At 45.3% G+C, this 15,776-nt stretch overlaps 1 protein-coding gene across 7 annotated transcripts in view; it reads right to left on the bottom strand.

Moving 5' to 3' along the window:
- The window catches only part of LOC125450885 (WD repeat-containing protein 70), a 167,679-nt gene that overhangs the window by 37,816 nt on the left and 114,087 nt on the right, over positions 1 to 15,776 (bottom strand). For all 7 annotated transcript variants that reach the window (XM_059645001.1, XM_059645004.1, XM_059645006.1 and 4 more), the window contains one exon: positions 12,643 to 12,742. In XM_059645001.1, coding sequence (XP_059500984.1) covers positions 12,643 to 12,742 — 100 coding nt within the window. The remainder of the gene's footprint in view (positions 1 to 12,642; positions 12,743 to 15,776) is intronic.

The raw sequence follows: 15,776 nt of genomic DNA, 5'->3' as shown, positions 1-15,776 counted from the left end.
TTGGAAAAACCCACCTGGTTCGCTAATGTCCTTAAGGGAAGGAAACCGCTATCCTTACCTGGTCTGGCCGACACTGGGTCCAGACCCACAGCAATGTGGCTGACTCTGAACTGTCTTCTGGGCAGTTAGGAATGGGCAATAAATGCTGCCTAGCCAGCGATGCCTTCATCCCGTGAATGAATAAAGAAAAAGAAAACAAATAAACCTTTGGGTTGAGAGGCCACTATATGACTGAATTTCACAGTATCTTTGAAAGTGAGGGAGTCCAACTGGAAGCAAGCGTTAAATCTGACTGAGGTAAATTACAAAGACAAGAGGCATAACTTGGCTGAGCTGGATTGAGCAAATACATTATAAGTCAGGAGAGTACATTGGCAATGGTTGGTGTTTAAAGAATTACAGCAACTATATATTCCATCAAGATACAAAAATTAAAAAAATCTGTCAACCACGGCTGACAAAGTTAAGGATTGTAAAGGAGAATTCTGTTTTTTTAACTCAGGTTCTGGTCAAGAAAGAGGAAGCGGCATTTGGCAGGTAGAGACAACTAGGATCAAGTGAATCCCTCAAGGGATAGAATGGCAGTAGCAGTGTACTCAAAAGGGGAATCAGGGAGAAAAAAAGGGGACATGAGATAGAACATAGAACAGTACAGCACAGAACAGGCCCTTCAGCCCACAATGTTGTGCCGACCATTGATCCTCATGTATGCACCCTCAAATTTCTGTGACCATATGCATGTCCAGCAGTCTCTTAAATGTCCCCAATGACCTTGCTTCCACAACTGCTGCTGGCAACGCATTCCATGCTCTCTCAACTCTCTGTGTAAAGAACTCGCCTCTGACATCCCCTCTATACATTCCTCCAACCAGCTTAAAACTATGACCCCTCGTGTTAGCCATTTCTGCCCTGGGAAATAGTCTCTGGCTACCAACTCTATCTATGCCTCTCATTATCTTGTATATTAGGTCCTCAATTAGGTCCCCTCTCCTCCTCCTTTTCTCCAATGAAAAAAGTCCAAGCTCAGTCAAACTCTCTTCATAAGATAAGCCCTCCAGTCCAGGCAGCATCCTGGTAAACCCCCTCTGAACCCTCACCAAAGCATCCACATCTTTCCTATAATAGGGTGACCAGAACTGGACGCAGTATTCCAAGTGCGGTCGAACCAAAGTTTTATAGAGCTGCAACAAGATCTCACGACTCTTAAACTCAATCCCCCTGTTAATGAAAGCCAAAACACCATATGCTTTCTTAACAACCCTGTCCACTTGGGTGGCCATTTTAAGGGATCTATGTATCTGCACACCAAGATCCCTCTGTTCCTCCACGCTGCCAAGAATCCTATCCTTAATCCTGTACTCAGCTTTCAAATTCGACCTTCCAAAATGCATCACCTCGCATTTATCCAGGTTGAACTCCATCTGCCACCTCTCAGCCCATCTCTGCATCCTGTCAATGTCCCGCTGCAGCCTACAACAGCCCTCTACACTGTCAACGACACCTCCGACCTTTGTGTCGTCTGCAAACTTGCTGACCCATCTTTCAATTCCCTCGTCCAAGTCATTAATAAAAATTACAAACAGTAGAGGCCCAAGGACAGAGCCCTGTGGAACTCCACTCACCACTGACTTCCAGGCAGAATATTTTCCTTCTATTACCACTCGCTGTCTTCTGTTGGCCAGCCAATTCTGTATCCAGACAGCTAAGTTCCCCTGTATCCCATTCCTCCTGACCTTCTGAATAAGCCTACCATGGGGAACCTTATCAAATGCCTTGCTGAAGTCCATATACACCACATCCACAGCTCGACCCTCATCAACTTTTCTAGTCACATCCTCAAAGAACTCGATAAGGTTTGTGAGGCATGACCTGCCCCTCACAAAGCCGTGTTGACTGCATTTAATCAAGCCATGCTCTTCCAGATGGTCCAGATAGTTTCTGCAAATAGGATTCATGAGAATCCAAAGAGATTTTATAAATACATAATGGCAAAAGAGTAACTAGGGAGACAATATGACCACTTAAAGATCAACTAGGTCATCAATGGGTGAATTACAGGAAACAGGTGAAATACGAAATGCGTATTTTGCATCAGTATTTACTGTAGAGAAGGGACTGCAACGAGAGGGGTGCATGAATCATAGAAAGTGGGTAGGAGGTGCAGCGTAGAATAAGAAAGGCAAATAGAATCCTGATGTTTACCTCAAAAGGACTGGATTTCAAAGATCAAAAAATGTCGTCACAATTACATTGGGGCGGCACGGTGGCTCAGAGGTTACACTGCTGCCTCACACTGTCAGGGACTCTGGTTCGATTCTTGCCTTGGGTGACTGTGTAGAGTTTGCATTTTCTCCCCATGTCTGCTTGGGTTCCCTCCCATAGTCCAAAGAAGTCAGGAGGTATGGGATATAGGGTGATTTGGCTGTCTGGATTCAGAATTGGTTGGCTGACAGGAGGCAGAGAGTGGTTGTAGATGGTACGTATTCTGCCTGGAGGTCAGTGCTGAGTGGTGTCCCACAGGGCTCTGTTCTTGGGCCTCTGCTCTTTGTAATTTTTATAAATGACTTGGATGAGGAGGTTGAGGGTTGGGGTAGTATGTTTGCTGATGACACAAAGGGTGGAGGTGCCGTTGGTGGTATCGAGGGCTATTGCAGGCTTCAGCGAGACACTGACAGTATGCAGAGCTGGGCTGAGAAATGGCAGATGGAGTTCAACCTGGATAAATGCGAAGTGATGCATTTTGGAAGGTCAAACTTAAATGCTGAATATAGAATTAAAGGCAGGATTCTTGGTAGTGCAGAAGAACAGCGGGATCTTGGTGTTCAAGTGCATTGCTCCCTCAAAGTTGCCATCCAAGTGGATAAGGTTGTTAAGAAAGCATATGGTGTTTTGGCTTTCATTAATAGGGGGATCGAGTTTAAGAGACGCAAGGTTTTGCTGCAGCTCTACAAAACCCTGGTGAGACCACACTGGGAATATTGTGTCCAGTTCTGGTCGCCCTATTATAGGAAAGATGTGAAGGCTTTGGAGAGGGTGCAAAGGAGGTTTACCAGGATGCTGCCTGGACTGGAGGGCTTGTCTTACGAGGAGAGGTTGACTGAGCTCGGACTTTTCTCTCTGGAGAGGAGGAGAAAGAGAGGTGACCTGATTGAGGTGTTCAAGGTAATGAGAGGCATGGATAGAGTCGATAGCCAGAGGCTTTTCCCCAGGACAGGATTGACTGCCATGAGGGGGTCATAGTTTTAAGGTGTTTGGAGCAAGGTATAGGGGAGACATCAGAGGGAGGTTCTTCACCCAGAGTTGTGAGCGCATGGAATACTTTGCCAGTGGTAGTCGTGAAAGCGGAGTGATTAATGACATTTAAGCGACTGCTGGACATGCACATGGACAGAGTGAATTGAGGGGAATGTAGGTTTGGTTATTTTATTTTTGGATTAGGATTATTCCACGGCACAACGTCGTGGGCCGAAGGGCCTGTACTGTGCTGTACTTTTCTATGTTCTATGTTCTATGATAGGTGAATTGGCCAAGCTAAATTGCTCACAGTATTCAGGGGTGTGTAGATTGGGTAGGCAACAGGGGAAAGGGGTAGGGGGATGCTCCTCAGATTGTCAGTGTGGGCTTGTTGGGCCAAAGCACCTCTTTCCACATTGTGGGGATTCTATGATGACTTGAGACGTCCTGTTTTAGTGTTACAGGACATGAAGACTTGGGATCTTGGGGAAGTTTAGTGGTGACATCTTGTGACAGTCCACATCACAGTGCAGGGGGTGTTGGAAGTATGAGAATGTGCAAAGTGGATAAATCCCCTGGTCCTGACCAGATAAAACTAAGGACCCCGCAAGAAGCTCGAGAAGAAATAGCGGGGGCCCTGGCTGATATATTTTCATCATCATTAGCCACAGGTGAAGTCCTGGAAGACTGGAGGGTAGCGAATGTTGCCTCCTTATTCAAGAAGGGCTGTAAAGAAAAACCTGAGACCTGTGGACCAGTGAGTCAAACATCTGTGGTAGGTAAAAACAAAGAATGGCGAATGCTATAAATCAGGAACTAAAACAAAGTTGCTGGAGAGGCTCAGCAGGTCTGGCGGCATCTGTGAAGGAGAAAACAGAGTTAACCAAAGAAACCAAAGAAACCGACAGCACAGGAACAGGCCCTTCGGCCCTCCAAGCCTGCACCGATCAAGATCCTCTGTCTAACCTGTCATCTATTTTCTAACGGTCTGTGTCCATTTGCTCCCTGCCCATCCATGTACCTATCCAAATATATCTTAAAAGACGCTAACGTGTCTGCGCCTACTACCTCCGCTGGCAACATATTCCAGGCGCCCACCACCCTCTGTGTAAAGAACTTTCCACGCAGATCTCCCTTAAACTTTCCTACTCTCACTTTGAACTCATGACCCCTGGTAATTGAGTCCCCCACTCTGGGAAAAAGCTTTTTGCCATCCACCCTATCTATACCCCTCATGAGTGTGTAGACCTCAATCAGGTCCCCCCTCAGTCTCCATCTTCCTAATGAAAATAGCCCTAATCTACTCACCCTCTCTTCATAGCTAGCACCCTCCATACCAGGCAACATCCTGGTGAACCTCCTCTGCACCCTCTCCAAAGCATCCACATCCTTTTGGTAACGTGGCGACCAGAACTGCACACAGTACTCCAAATGTGGCCGAACCAAAGTCCTATACAACTGCAACATGACCTGCCAACTCTTGTACTCAATACCCCGCCCAATGAAGGAAAGCATGCCATGTGCCTTTTTGACCACCCTCTTGACCTGCATTGTCACCTTCAGGGAACAATGGACCTGAACACCCAGATCTCTCTGTTCATCAATTTTCCCTAGGACTTTTCTATTTACTGTATAGTTCGCCCTTGAATTTGAACTTACAAAATGCATCACCTCGCATTTGCTCGGATCGAACTCCATCTGTCATTTATCTGCCCAACTCTCCAGTCTATCTATATTCTGCTGTGATCTCTGACAGTCCCTTCACTATCAGCTACTCCACCAATCTCTATGTCATCTGCAAACTTGTTGATCAGACCACCTACACCTTCCTCCAGATCATTTACAGATATCACAAACAACAGTGGCCTCAGCACAGATCCCTGTGGAACACCACTGGTCACAGGTTTCCAATTTGAGAAACTCCCTTCTACTACTACCCTGTCTCCTGTTGCCTCGCCAGTTTTTTATCCATCTAGCTAGCACACTCTGGACCCCATGTGACTTCACTTCATCAGCCCGCCATGGGGAACCTTATCAAACGTCTTACTGAAGTCCATGTATATGACATCTACAGCCTTTCCCTCAATCAACTTTGTCACGTCCTCAAAGAATTCTATTAATTTGCTAAGACATGACCTTCCCTGCACAAAACCATGTTGCCGATCACTGATAAGCCCATTTTCTTCCAAATGGGAATAGATCCTATCCCTCAGTATCTTCTCCAGTTGCTTCCCTACCACTGACATCAGGCTCACCGATCGATAATTACCTGGATTATCCTTGCTACCCTTCTTAAACAAGGGGACAACATTAGCAAGTCTCCAGTCCTCTGGGACCTCACCCGTGTCTAAGGACGCTGCAAAGATATCTGTTAAGGCCCCGGCTATTTCCTCTCTCGCTTCCCTCAATAACCTGGGATAGATCCCATCCGGACCTGGGGATTTGTCCACCTTAAATGTCTTTTAGGATACCTAGCACTTCCTCCTTCCTTATGTCAACTTGACCTAGAGTAAGCAAACATCTATCCCTAACCTCAACATCCATCATGTCCCTCCCCTTAGTGAATACCGATGTAAAGTACTCGTTAAGAACGTCACCCATTTTCTCTGAATCAGCGCATAACTTTCCTTCTTTGTCCTTAAGTGGGCCAATCCTTTCTCTAGTTACCCTCTTGCTCTTTATATATGAATAAAAGGCTTTGGGATTTTCCTTAACCATGTTTGCCAGCAATATCTCATGTCCTCTCTTAGCCCTCTTAATCCCTCATTTCAGATTCGCTCTACATTCCCGATACTCTTGCAAAGCTTCGTCTGTTTTCAGTCGCCTAGACCTCAGGTATGCTTCCTTTTTTCTCTTGGTTAGTCTCACAATTTCACCTGTCATCCAGGGTTCCCTAATCTTGCCTCGGGTTCAGGTACGGTGGCCCTTTTTCAGAACTGGTAGGTTAAGTTACTTAAGATTCTGAAAGATAAGGCATATATGCATTGAAAAGACAGGACTTGATTAGGAGTAGTCAGCATGGCTTTGTGTGTGAGAGATCAAGCCTCACAAATTTGTTAGAGTTCTGTGAGGAAGTGACCAGGAAGGTTGATAAGGGCAGGGCAGTAGACATAGTCTATGTGGATTTCAGTGAGGCCTTTGATAAGTTTCCACATGGTAGGCTGCTCTGGAAGGTTAGGTTGCATGGAATCCAGGGAGAGTTGGCAAATCGGATACACAATTGGCTTGAAGGTAGAAAGCAGAGGATAATACCGGAATGATGTTTGTCTGACTGGAGGCCTGTGACTCGTGGTGTGTTTCAGGGGTCGGTACTGGGCCTATAACTTTTTGTTATCTGTATCAATGATTTGGATCAGAATGTAAAAGGCCTGAGTAGTAAGTTTACTGGTGACATTAAAATGGGTGGTATCATGGACAGTGAGGAAGGTTATCAGAAATTGCAGCAGGATCTTGATCAGCTGGGGAAGTGGGCCAAGAAATGGCAAATGGAGTTTAATACAGATAAGTGTGAGGTCTTGCATTTTGGAAAGTCAAATCAAGGTTGGAGTTTCATAGTGAATGGTAGGGTCTTAAGGAGTGTTAAAGAGAAGGATCTTGGAGGTCCACCCTGAAAGTAGCGCCACAAGTAGACACGGCAGTGAAGGCGGCTTTTGGCACACTGGCCTTCATCAGTCAGGCACTGAGTACAGAAGTTGGGAACTTATATTGCAGTTGTACAGTATGTTGGTGAGGTTGCACTTGGAGAATTGTGTTCCTATTGCAATAAGAAGGATGTTACTATATTGGAAAGAGTGCAGAGGAAATTTACAAGGATGTTGACAGAACTCAAGGGACTGAGTTATAGGGAGAGTTTGGACAATCTGGGACTTTTTTCTTTCGAGTGTAGGAGACTGAGGGCCTATCTTATAGATGTGTATAAGATCATGAGAGGCGTGGTTAGCAGTGGTTACCACTGCAGCCTCACAGCGCCAGGGACCCAGGTTTGATTCCGGCATTGGGCAACTGTTTATGCAGAGTTTGCACATTCTCCACATGTCTGCGTGGATTTTCTCCAGGTGCTCCAGTTTAGTCGCAGAGTCCAAAGATGTGCAGGCCAGGTGGATTGGCCATGCTAAATTGCCCGTAGTGTTCAGGGGTGTGTGGGTTATAGGGGGATGGGTTAGGGTGGGATGCTCCAAGAGGCGGTGTGGGCTTCTTGGGCCGAACGGCCTGTTCCCACACTGTAGGGAATCTAAACCATTCAGACATGTAGGAAATCTAAAACATGTATAGGGTGAATGCATTCAGTCATTTTCCAGGGTTGGGGAATTAAGGACTACAGGGCATCAGTTTAAGGTAAGAGGGGAAAGCATACACAGGAACCTGAAGGGCAATGTTTTTACACAGAGGGTGGTACGCATATGGAATCAGCTTCCAGCAGAAGTGGTTGAGGTGGGTATATTAACAACATTTAAAAGGCATTTGGACAAATACATGGAAAGGAAAGGTTTAGAAGGATATTTGGCCAAGTGTAGGGAAATGGGCTTAGCGTGCATGGGGATTTTGGTGAGCACGGGCCAGTTTGGACCAAAGGACCTGTCTCTGTGCTGTAAAACTCTATGACTTTACGACATCGCTGGTCACAGGCCTCCAGTCTGGAAAGCAGACTGCCATCCTGGATGCTGATAGGGCCTACATTCCACTCAGTTCTACTCGCCTGACATGATTTAGACTTCCTGAGTCTTATCAGCTTTGTTCCAAAGTTAGTTTATACTTTTTTTAAGGAACTGTGATTTCAGGAAAGTCAATGTACTAGAGAAAGGTGTTGCCACCTTTGGGGCATGGGGCCCAGTTATCCCTGTTTCTTTGTGGGGGCACATGGAGCTTTCTTTGTTCCAATCCTACTTGGGTCCCTCCCACAACTCTTTCTCCAGTATATCAATGACATCATTTGCACTTCTCTCGCTCGGAATTGGAAAAAAAATTATCAATTTCACTTTCAATTTCCACCCTGCTCTCACCTTCAACTGGTCCATCTCCGATTCCTCCCTACCCTTTCTCCATCTGTTTCCACTTATGCAATGGTAGGTCACTGATATCCATGACAAATCTACCAACTCCATCCTCACACTTGTTTCCTGTGAGGACTACATTCCATTCTCCCAGTTTCTTTGTCGTAGTCACATCTGTTCTGATTGTGCCACCTTCACTGAGAGTGGCCCTCAGAAACATCTACATCTTTCCTCAACTGAGGATTCCCCACATCTGTGGTTGACAGGGCCCTCAGCTGTGTCCAACATTTCCCACATTTCTACCCTCGCCCCCTTTTCTTCTCTGCTGTAACAGGATCCCCCTGGTCCTCACTTTCTGACACACCAACATTCACATCCAAAGGATTGTAAGCTGCCATTTCTTCCAGCAAAAGCAGGATGCCACCATCAGACACATATTTCCCTCCCATACGAAGGTGAAATATTTGTTTACTATCTCACCCATCTCCTAGAAAACAGTATTACAACAGAATAAAGGTAACAGCAAGGGCATGAGGAATGAGCTGGCCAGAACTGACGGAAAGGGTGCCCAACAAGGAAGACAATGGAGCAGCAAGAATGGACAATGGACTGCTGGGAAAGGCTAGAGTAGTAGTAATGGCGAACACAGAAATGGTGGAATGTTGGAGGGGCCTACTGCCAGAGGTGGCTCAAGATGGCTGCCTGTAGATTTTTGGTTGGCATAGTATGACAGAGAAGATTTTTAGATGCACCAACAGAATTAGTTTGGTGAGCTCAGAGTTAAAATGAGATGGTAGCTTTGAGAAGAAGATAAATCCAAGGTAACAAAGTTTAGGCAGAACAAAGAATCTTACAAACTCATATACCAGGAGTTCTATACAAACACCAGCTGCAGATGTCTGTAAAAGACATCTTGACAAGAGACGTCTGAGGAAGGGTCACCGGACCCGAAATTTAACTCTGATTTTTTTCTTCACAGATGCTGCCACACCTGCTGAGCTTTTCCAACAACTTCTGATTTTGTAAGAGATGCCTGGGAACAGACAGCCGAAAGTTTGTAGTTTAGAAAGAATTAAAAGGAAATTATGATCCCACAATAACCGAGACATGATAAGTTAAAAGGGCAATAAGATTGTCTTGTAAAATCCTAGTAGCTCAGACAAGATCATTGAGCTGTGAACGTGACTGAGGTTTCAGTTTTATTGATAGAATAGATGTTATCTATTAAATAAAAGTTGGTGAATAAATATTTAGAGTTGGGACAGTAAGCTTCAACTTAGAAGATAGCATATGCCTGGATTAATTCATTGTTGCAGGTACAAGATAGAGGGGCAGTGTTTTCTTCTAAGGTCAGGTAGGACATGAGCTGCTCACAACTCGTTGGCTGAAGAATTTTAACATTAGGTGTAACCGTATAACTTTACATATAACTAACATTATATTACAACTGAAATTATGAATTTTATAGCAAATGGTAGGAATTAGCTCTTCTTCTATCTCCTGTGAGTAGAATAGCAGGAAATATAAGATGAGTAGCAAAATTTGTTAAGGATACCAATGAAAATAGTGAATAACAGAATTCAAACAGTCCTTAGAGTCAAGCAATTTTGGCAAATGTCTGACAAAGTGTATAACCATTAACAATGGAATGTAAATTAATGAGGTTCACTGCAAGATCTGAGGGCCTGATGATAACAATGTCTGGTAAACATCATGAGGTCATGGGGAACCCAATGCTGTCCATCATTGATCAAGTGTTTACAAGACTGGATGTACAGGCTAGGGGAACGGGAACATTAACATCAATGTTGCGTTTATTTACTGTAATGCAAAATGTATAAAAATACTGTATTCATCAGTGAAGCCAAAGTGTCACTCACCTCCCCCCTGATCTGAGCCGTCATTTAGAGGGCAACTGGGCTCCACATGAAAGCTAGATTCAGAGAAATCTCTGGTCTCTTCTACATGTTGTAAAAGAGCTCTGAATAAAGGTCATTTGTACTGCTGAACGTAGAACTGGAGGTTCCTTTTTGACATCTGTCTCCAACAGGGAGGAAATGAATTGGTACTCTGCATCACTTTTCACAAACACCAGCAGCAAACCAGAAGTTCGAAACTGTCAGGGGCAGAGGTGAGTATAGTGGTGATCACTAAGGAGGAAGTGCTGAAGGTGAAAGGTCTCAAGGTGCATAAATTACCTGGTACAAATGGACTACAACCCAGAATTTTGAATGAGACCACTGAGGAGACTGTAAAAGCATTGTTGGTGAATCACTACAGTCAAGGAGGGTCCAAGTGGATCGTTCAAGAAGGGAGAGAGGCATAGGAAACTATAGGCCACTTAGCCTGAACTCAGTCATTGGTAAAATTTTAGAGTCCATGATTAAGGATGAGATTTGAGTGTGCTTGGAAATGCATGGTAAAATAGAGCTGAGTCAGTGCAGTTTCATCAGAGGAGGTTATGCCTACTAAGTTTGTTTGAATTCACTGAGGAGGTAATGGCCAAGTGTGACAAAGGAGATCCAGAGAACACGATCTATTTGAATTTCCAGAAGTCCTTTGACAAGATACTGCTTAGGAGGCTGGTAAATTATGTAAGAACCTATGGTGTTAGGAGCAAGGTACTGGCACGGATAGAGAAACTGCTGATTGACAGAAGGCAAAGAGTAACTCTAACCCAGTGACGTTTTCAGTTCCACAGGGGTTTGTGTTGGGACTATATCTATTCATGATATCCATTAACTATGTGGACGAAGGAACTGACATCATTTTTTCTCTGCTTGAATGTGGCACAAAGATAGGTGGAGGAACAGGTATTGTTAAGCAAGCAGGGAAGCTGCAGAAGACTTGGGCAGGCTAGGAGAGTAAGCAAAGAAGCAGCAGATGGAATACAATGCAGATAAGTGTGAGGCGACTTGTCAGTCCCCATTCAAAATTCTCTTAATGTTAACACGCAGGTTCGGTTGGTAGTTAGGAAAGCAAATACAATGTTAGTATTCATTTCAAGAGGGCTGGAATATAAGAGATGTATTGATGAGGCTGTTTAAGGATCTAGTCAGACTGCATTTGAAATATTGTGAGCAGTTTTGGGTCCCGTATCTAAGGAATGATGGAAGGATCCAGACTAAATTTATAAGAATGATCCCAGGGATGAAGAACTTGTCAGTTGAGGATTCTGTGTCTGTATTCAATGTGCCTATTCCTGTGCTGTACCAATTGGAAAGACTAGGATGCAGGGTCACAGGCTGAGTGAAGGGATGACACTTTAGAACTGAGATGAGGAGAATTTCCTCAACCAGGAGGGTGGTGAATCTGTGGAACTTATTGCTGCACAGGACTGTGGAGGCCAAGTCATTGAGTACATTTAAGACAGAGACAGTTATATTCTTGATTAGTAAGGGCATCAAGGACTAAGTGGCAAAGGAAAGAGGATAGGTTTGAGAAACGTATCAGCCATGATTGAAAGGCAAGCAGACCGAATGGACTGAATGGCCTAATTCATCTCCAATATTTTATCGTCTTATCATGACACCGGCTGCTTTCAGCACAGCTAAACCTTTTTCACTAACTTATGATCCCCATCGTCAGCTTCCCTGGCTTTACCATCATCCATCCCCTTGTCCGTCTCTGGGTTCTATTCTCCACTTAAAGCGGAGAAGGGGCTGATGGATGGGAATGGTCAGGCCTTTTTTCAAGAGAGAAATGAAGGATCCATCTGCCATAATGGGGGATGGGCATGTAGAGGGATTCCACTTGCAAGGTAAAAATGAGACAGCTGGTGCCTGCAAGCCAGAAATTTTGAAACCGACATAGAGCATCATACGAATCATGGATGTAAGTGGGAAATGACTGGACAAGGAGACAGAAAATCAAGACAAGGCAGGAAGAAATAAGCTCATGCGGCAGAAACAGGCTCAAACAACAGGTTTGCCTTGGAAAGGAAGAAAGCAAGTTAAAACAATGAAGAATGAAAAGGAATTGCAGTGGGGGACAGCTTTGAGATTGCATGAAGCAGAACTGATCGAGACAGAGATCAGGACCGTGCCATGAGCCGCCACACACTCAGGGTGTGGATCTCACAATATAGCGAGAACAGCTACCTGAGGAGTGCTATATGTCACAGAGATATTGGTGATGCTCGGTGTATTTGAAACACAAAGGATGAAACTTAGGTGGAAATCTTGGTCGATAAGATTGAGCTGGAAGCAATTACTGAAGAATGAAATGTGACTATGAAAGTGAGTTTTGGCAAATACAAAATCAGGAACACTAATATTCCATGTGAAATTTGCCAAGGCTCTTTAAGAAGGTAAACACACACACACGCACACATATGAATGCAGGTTTGCAACCTATTCGTAACACTAGCACAATATTTATGAGGCACATATTTACAAGTACAGAAACATACACATACCACCACGGGATGCCAGGGTGTTGCCATCATATGAAAAGCTAAGACAGGAGGTGTCACTGCCAGGAACATGTGCCTGTCGATTATGAAACTTGGTATGAACCTACAGTATGAATAAACAAACAAAGATTAGCGAGTTTTGAGAAGATTTGTAGCTCAGGTTGAGGTTCTGGATGTGAGTTTGCTCGCTGAGCTGGAAGGTTAGTTTTCAAACGTTTCGTCACCATTCTAGGTAACATCATCAGTGAGCCTCCGACGAAGCACTGGTGTTATGTCCCGCTTTCTATTTATCTGGTTAGGTTTCCTTGGGTTGGTGATGTCATTTCCTGCGTTGGTGATATCATTTCCTGTTCTTTTTCTCAGGGATGGTAGATTGGCTCCAAATTGATTTGGAGCCAATCTACCATCCCCTGAGAAAAAGAATAGGAAATGACATCACCAACCCAAGGAAACCTAACCAGATAAATAGAAAGCGGGACATAACACCAACGCTTCGTCGGAGGCTCACTGATGATGTTACCTAGAATGGTGACGAAACATCTGAAAACTAACCTTCTAGCTCAGCGAGCAAACTCACATCCACAAACAAAGATTAGCAGCACGTAGCCAGAACATCACCTACAGCTGGTTGCTCATCAGCTGCTTCAAACATGACTGGACACGATCAGAGACACCATACCCTAGCCTTCCTTCATGCTCAAACAACAATATCTGACAGAGGCATCCAGGAACTCACCTGTGAAACTCAAGTTCCCTTTTCTGACCTACCGGTCTGAACATTTCAATCGAGCCAAGCTTTCAATTCATCCCCAGCCTCCCCAAAATCTCCCCACCACCTGCCTGGCATAAGTCTGGAGAATGATGGAATACTCCCAACTTACCTAGATGAGTGCATCTCCAAAAACACTCAGGAAGCTTAACACCATCCAAGACAGAGTAGCCTGCCTGATTGGCACCATACACACATGTATCCACTCTCTCCACCACTGACTGTCAATAGCAGCAGTGGGTACCATCTACATGATATACTGCCAAAATCCACTGAAGACAACACCTTCCAAACACAGAATTAACTCCATCGAAAAGGACAAGGGCAGTAGATACATGGGAACCAGTGATAATGGGAACTGCAGATGCTGGAGAATCCAAGATAACAAAGTGTGGAGCTGGATGAGTGGAGCTGGATGAACACAGCAGGCCAAGCAGCCTCTCAGGAGCACAAAAGCTGATGTTTCAGGCCTAGACCCTTCATCAGAGAGGGGGATGAGGAGAGGGTTCTGGAATAAATAGGGAGAGAGGGGGAGGCGGACCGAAGATGGAGAGAAAACAAGATAGGTAGAGAGGAGAGTATAGGTGGGGAGGTAGGGAGGGGATAGGTCAGTCCAGGGAAGATGGACAGGTCAAAGAGGCGGGATGAGGTGGTAGGTAGGAAATGGAGGTGCGGCTTGAGGTGGGAGGAAGGGATGGGTGAGAGGAAGAACAGGTTAGGGAAGCAGAGACAGGCTGGGCTGGTTTTGGGATACAGTGTGGGGAGGGGAAGAACTGGGCTGTTTATGGGATGCAGTAGGGGAAGGGGAGATTTTGAAGCTGGTGAAGTCCACATTGATACCATTGGGCTGCAGGGTTCCCAAGCGGAATATGAGTTGCTGTTCCTGCAACCTTCGGGTGGCATCACTGTGGCACTGCAGGAGGCCCATGATGGACGTGTTGTCTGAGGAATGGGAGGGGGGAGTTGAAATGGTTCGCAACTGGGAGGTGCAGTTGTTTGTTGCAAACTGAGCGGAGGTGTTCTGCAAAGTGGTCCCAAGCCTCCGCTTGGTTTCCCCAATGTAGAGGGAGCCACACCGGGTGCAATGGATACAATATATCACATTGGCAGATGTGCAGGTGAACATCTGTTTGATATGGAAGGTCATCCTGGAGCCTGGGATGGGGGTGAGGGAGGAGGTGTGGGGGCAAGTGTAGCACTTCCTGCGGTTGCAGGGGAAGGTGCCGGGTGTGGTGGGGTTGGAGGGGAGTGTGGAGCGGACAAGGGAGTCGCGGAGAGAGTGGTCTCTCCGGAAAGCAGACAACGGTGGGGATGGAAAAATGGCATGGGTTGTGGGATCGGATTGTAGATGGCGGAAGTGTCGGAGGATGATTCTTTGTATCCGGATACATGGGAACCACCACCTGTGAAGGCCCCTTCAAAAAACAGCATCGTGGCTTAGAAATATATTATCATTCCTTCACTGTCACTGGGTCAAAAAGTCTGGAACTTCCTCACAAACTGCATCATGAGTCAACCTACAGCTCACGGACTGAATTGGTTCAAGGCACCTCACAACTAACTTCTCAAGGGTAACAAAGGATGGGCAAATTAAGCTGGACCAGCCAGCAACACTGACGTCATATGAATGAAGACAAAAGAAATCCAGATAGGGCTTATCAGCCACTTAAGACCATAAGACATAGGAGTGGAAGTAAGGCCATTCGGCCCATCATGTGCACTCCACCATTTAATCATGGCTGATGGGCATTTCAACTCCACTTACCCGCACACTCCCCATAGCCCTTAATTCCTTGTGAGATCAAGAAGTTATCAATCTCTGCCTTGAAGACATTTAATGTCCCCGCCTCCACTGCACTCCACGGCAATGAATTTCACAGGCCCACCACGCTCTGGCTGAAGAAATGTCTCCTCATTTCCGTTTTAAATTTACCCCCTCTAATTCTAAGGCTGTGCCTACAAGTCTTACTCTCCCCGCCTAACGGAAACAACTTCCCAGCGTCCATCCTTTCTAAGCCACGTATTATCTTGTAAGTTTCTATTTGATCTCCCATCAACCATGTTAACTTTGTTTTTGCCTTCACAGATGCTGCCAGACCTGCTGAGTTTTTCCAGCAACTCTGTTTCTGTTTCAGCAGCTCTTACTATCTCTTCAATCCTGAGGAACTGCCTGAGGGAAAGTTGAGGGGACTGGCCATAACCACCACTCCATTTATCTAGCTCATCTCCAAATTAAGTCCTCAAAGTGGATTTCTTCGAGCAAGGTTGGGAAACTGAAGGGTAGGGCATCCAAAACAGAAGCCTCAGGATAATGCACAGCCCAATGGACTTGTTTGCATAAAAATAGGAGAATTGAGTGACTGAACAT

Source organism: Stegostoma tigrinum, chromosome 3, assembly GCF_030684315.1.
Source record: "Stegostoma tigrinum isolate sSteTig4 chromosome 3, sSteTig4.hap1, whole genome shotgun sequence".
Lineage (NCBI taxonomy): Eukaryota > Metazoa > Chordata > Chondrichthyes > Orectolobiformes > Stegostomatidae > Stegostoma > Stegostoma tigrinum.
The sequence above is the reverse complement of the archived record's forward strand: the minus strand, read 5'-3'. Positions and strand labels throughout refer to the sequence as shown.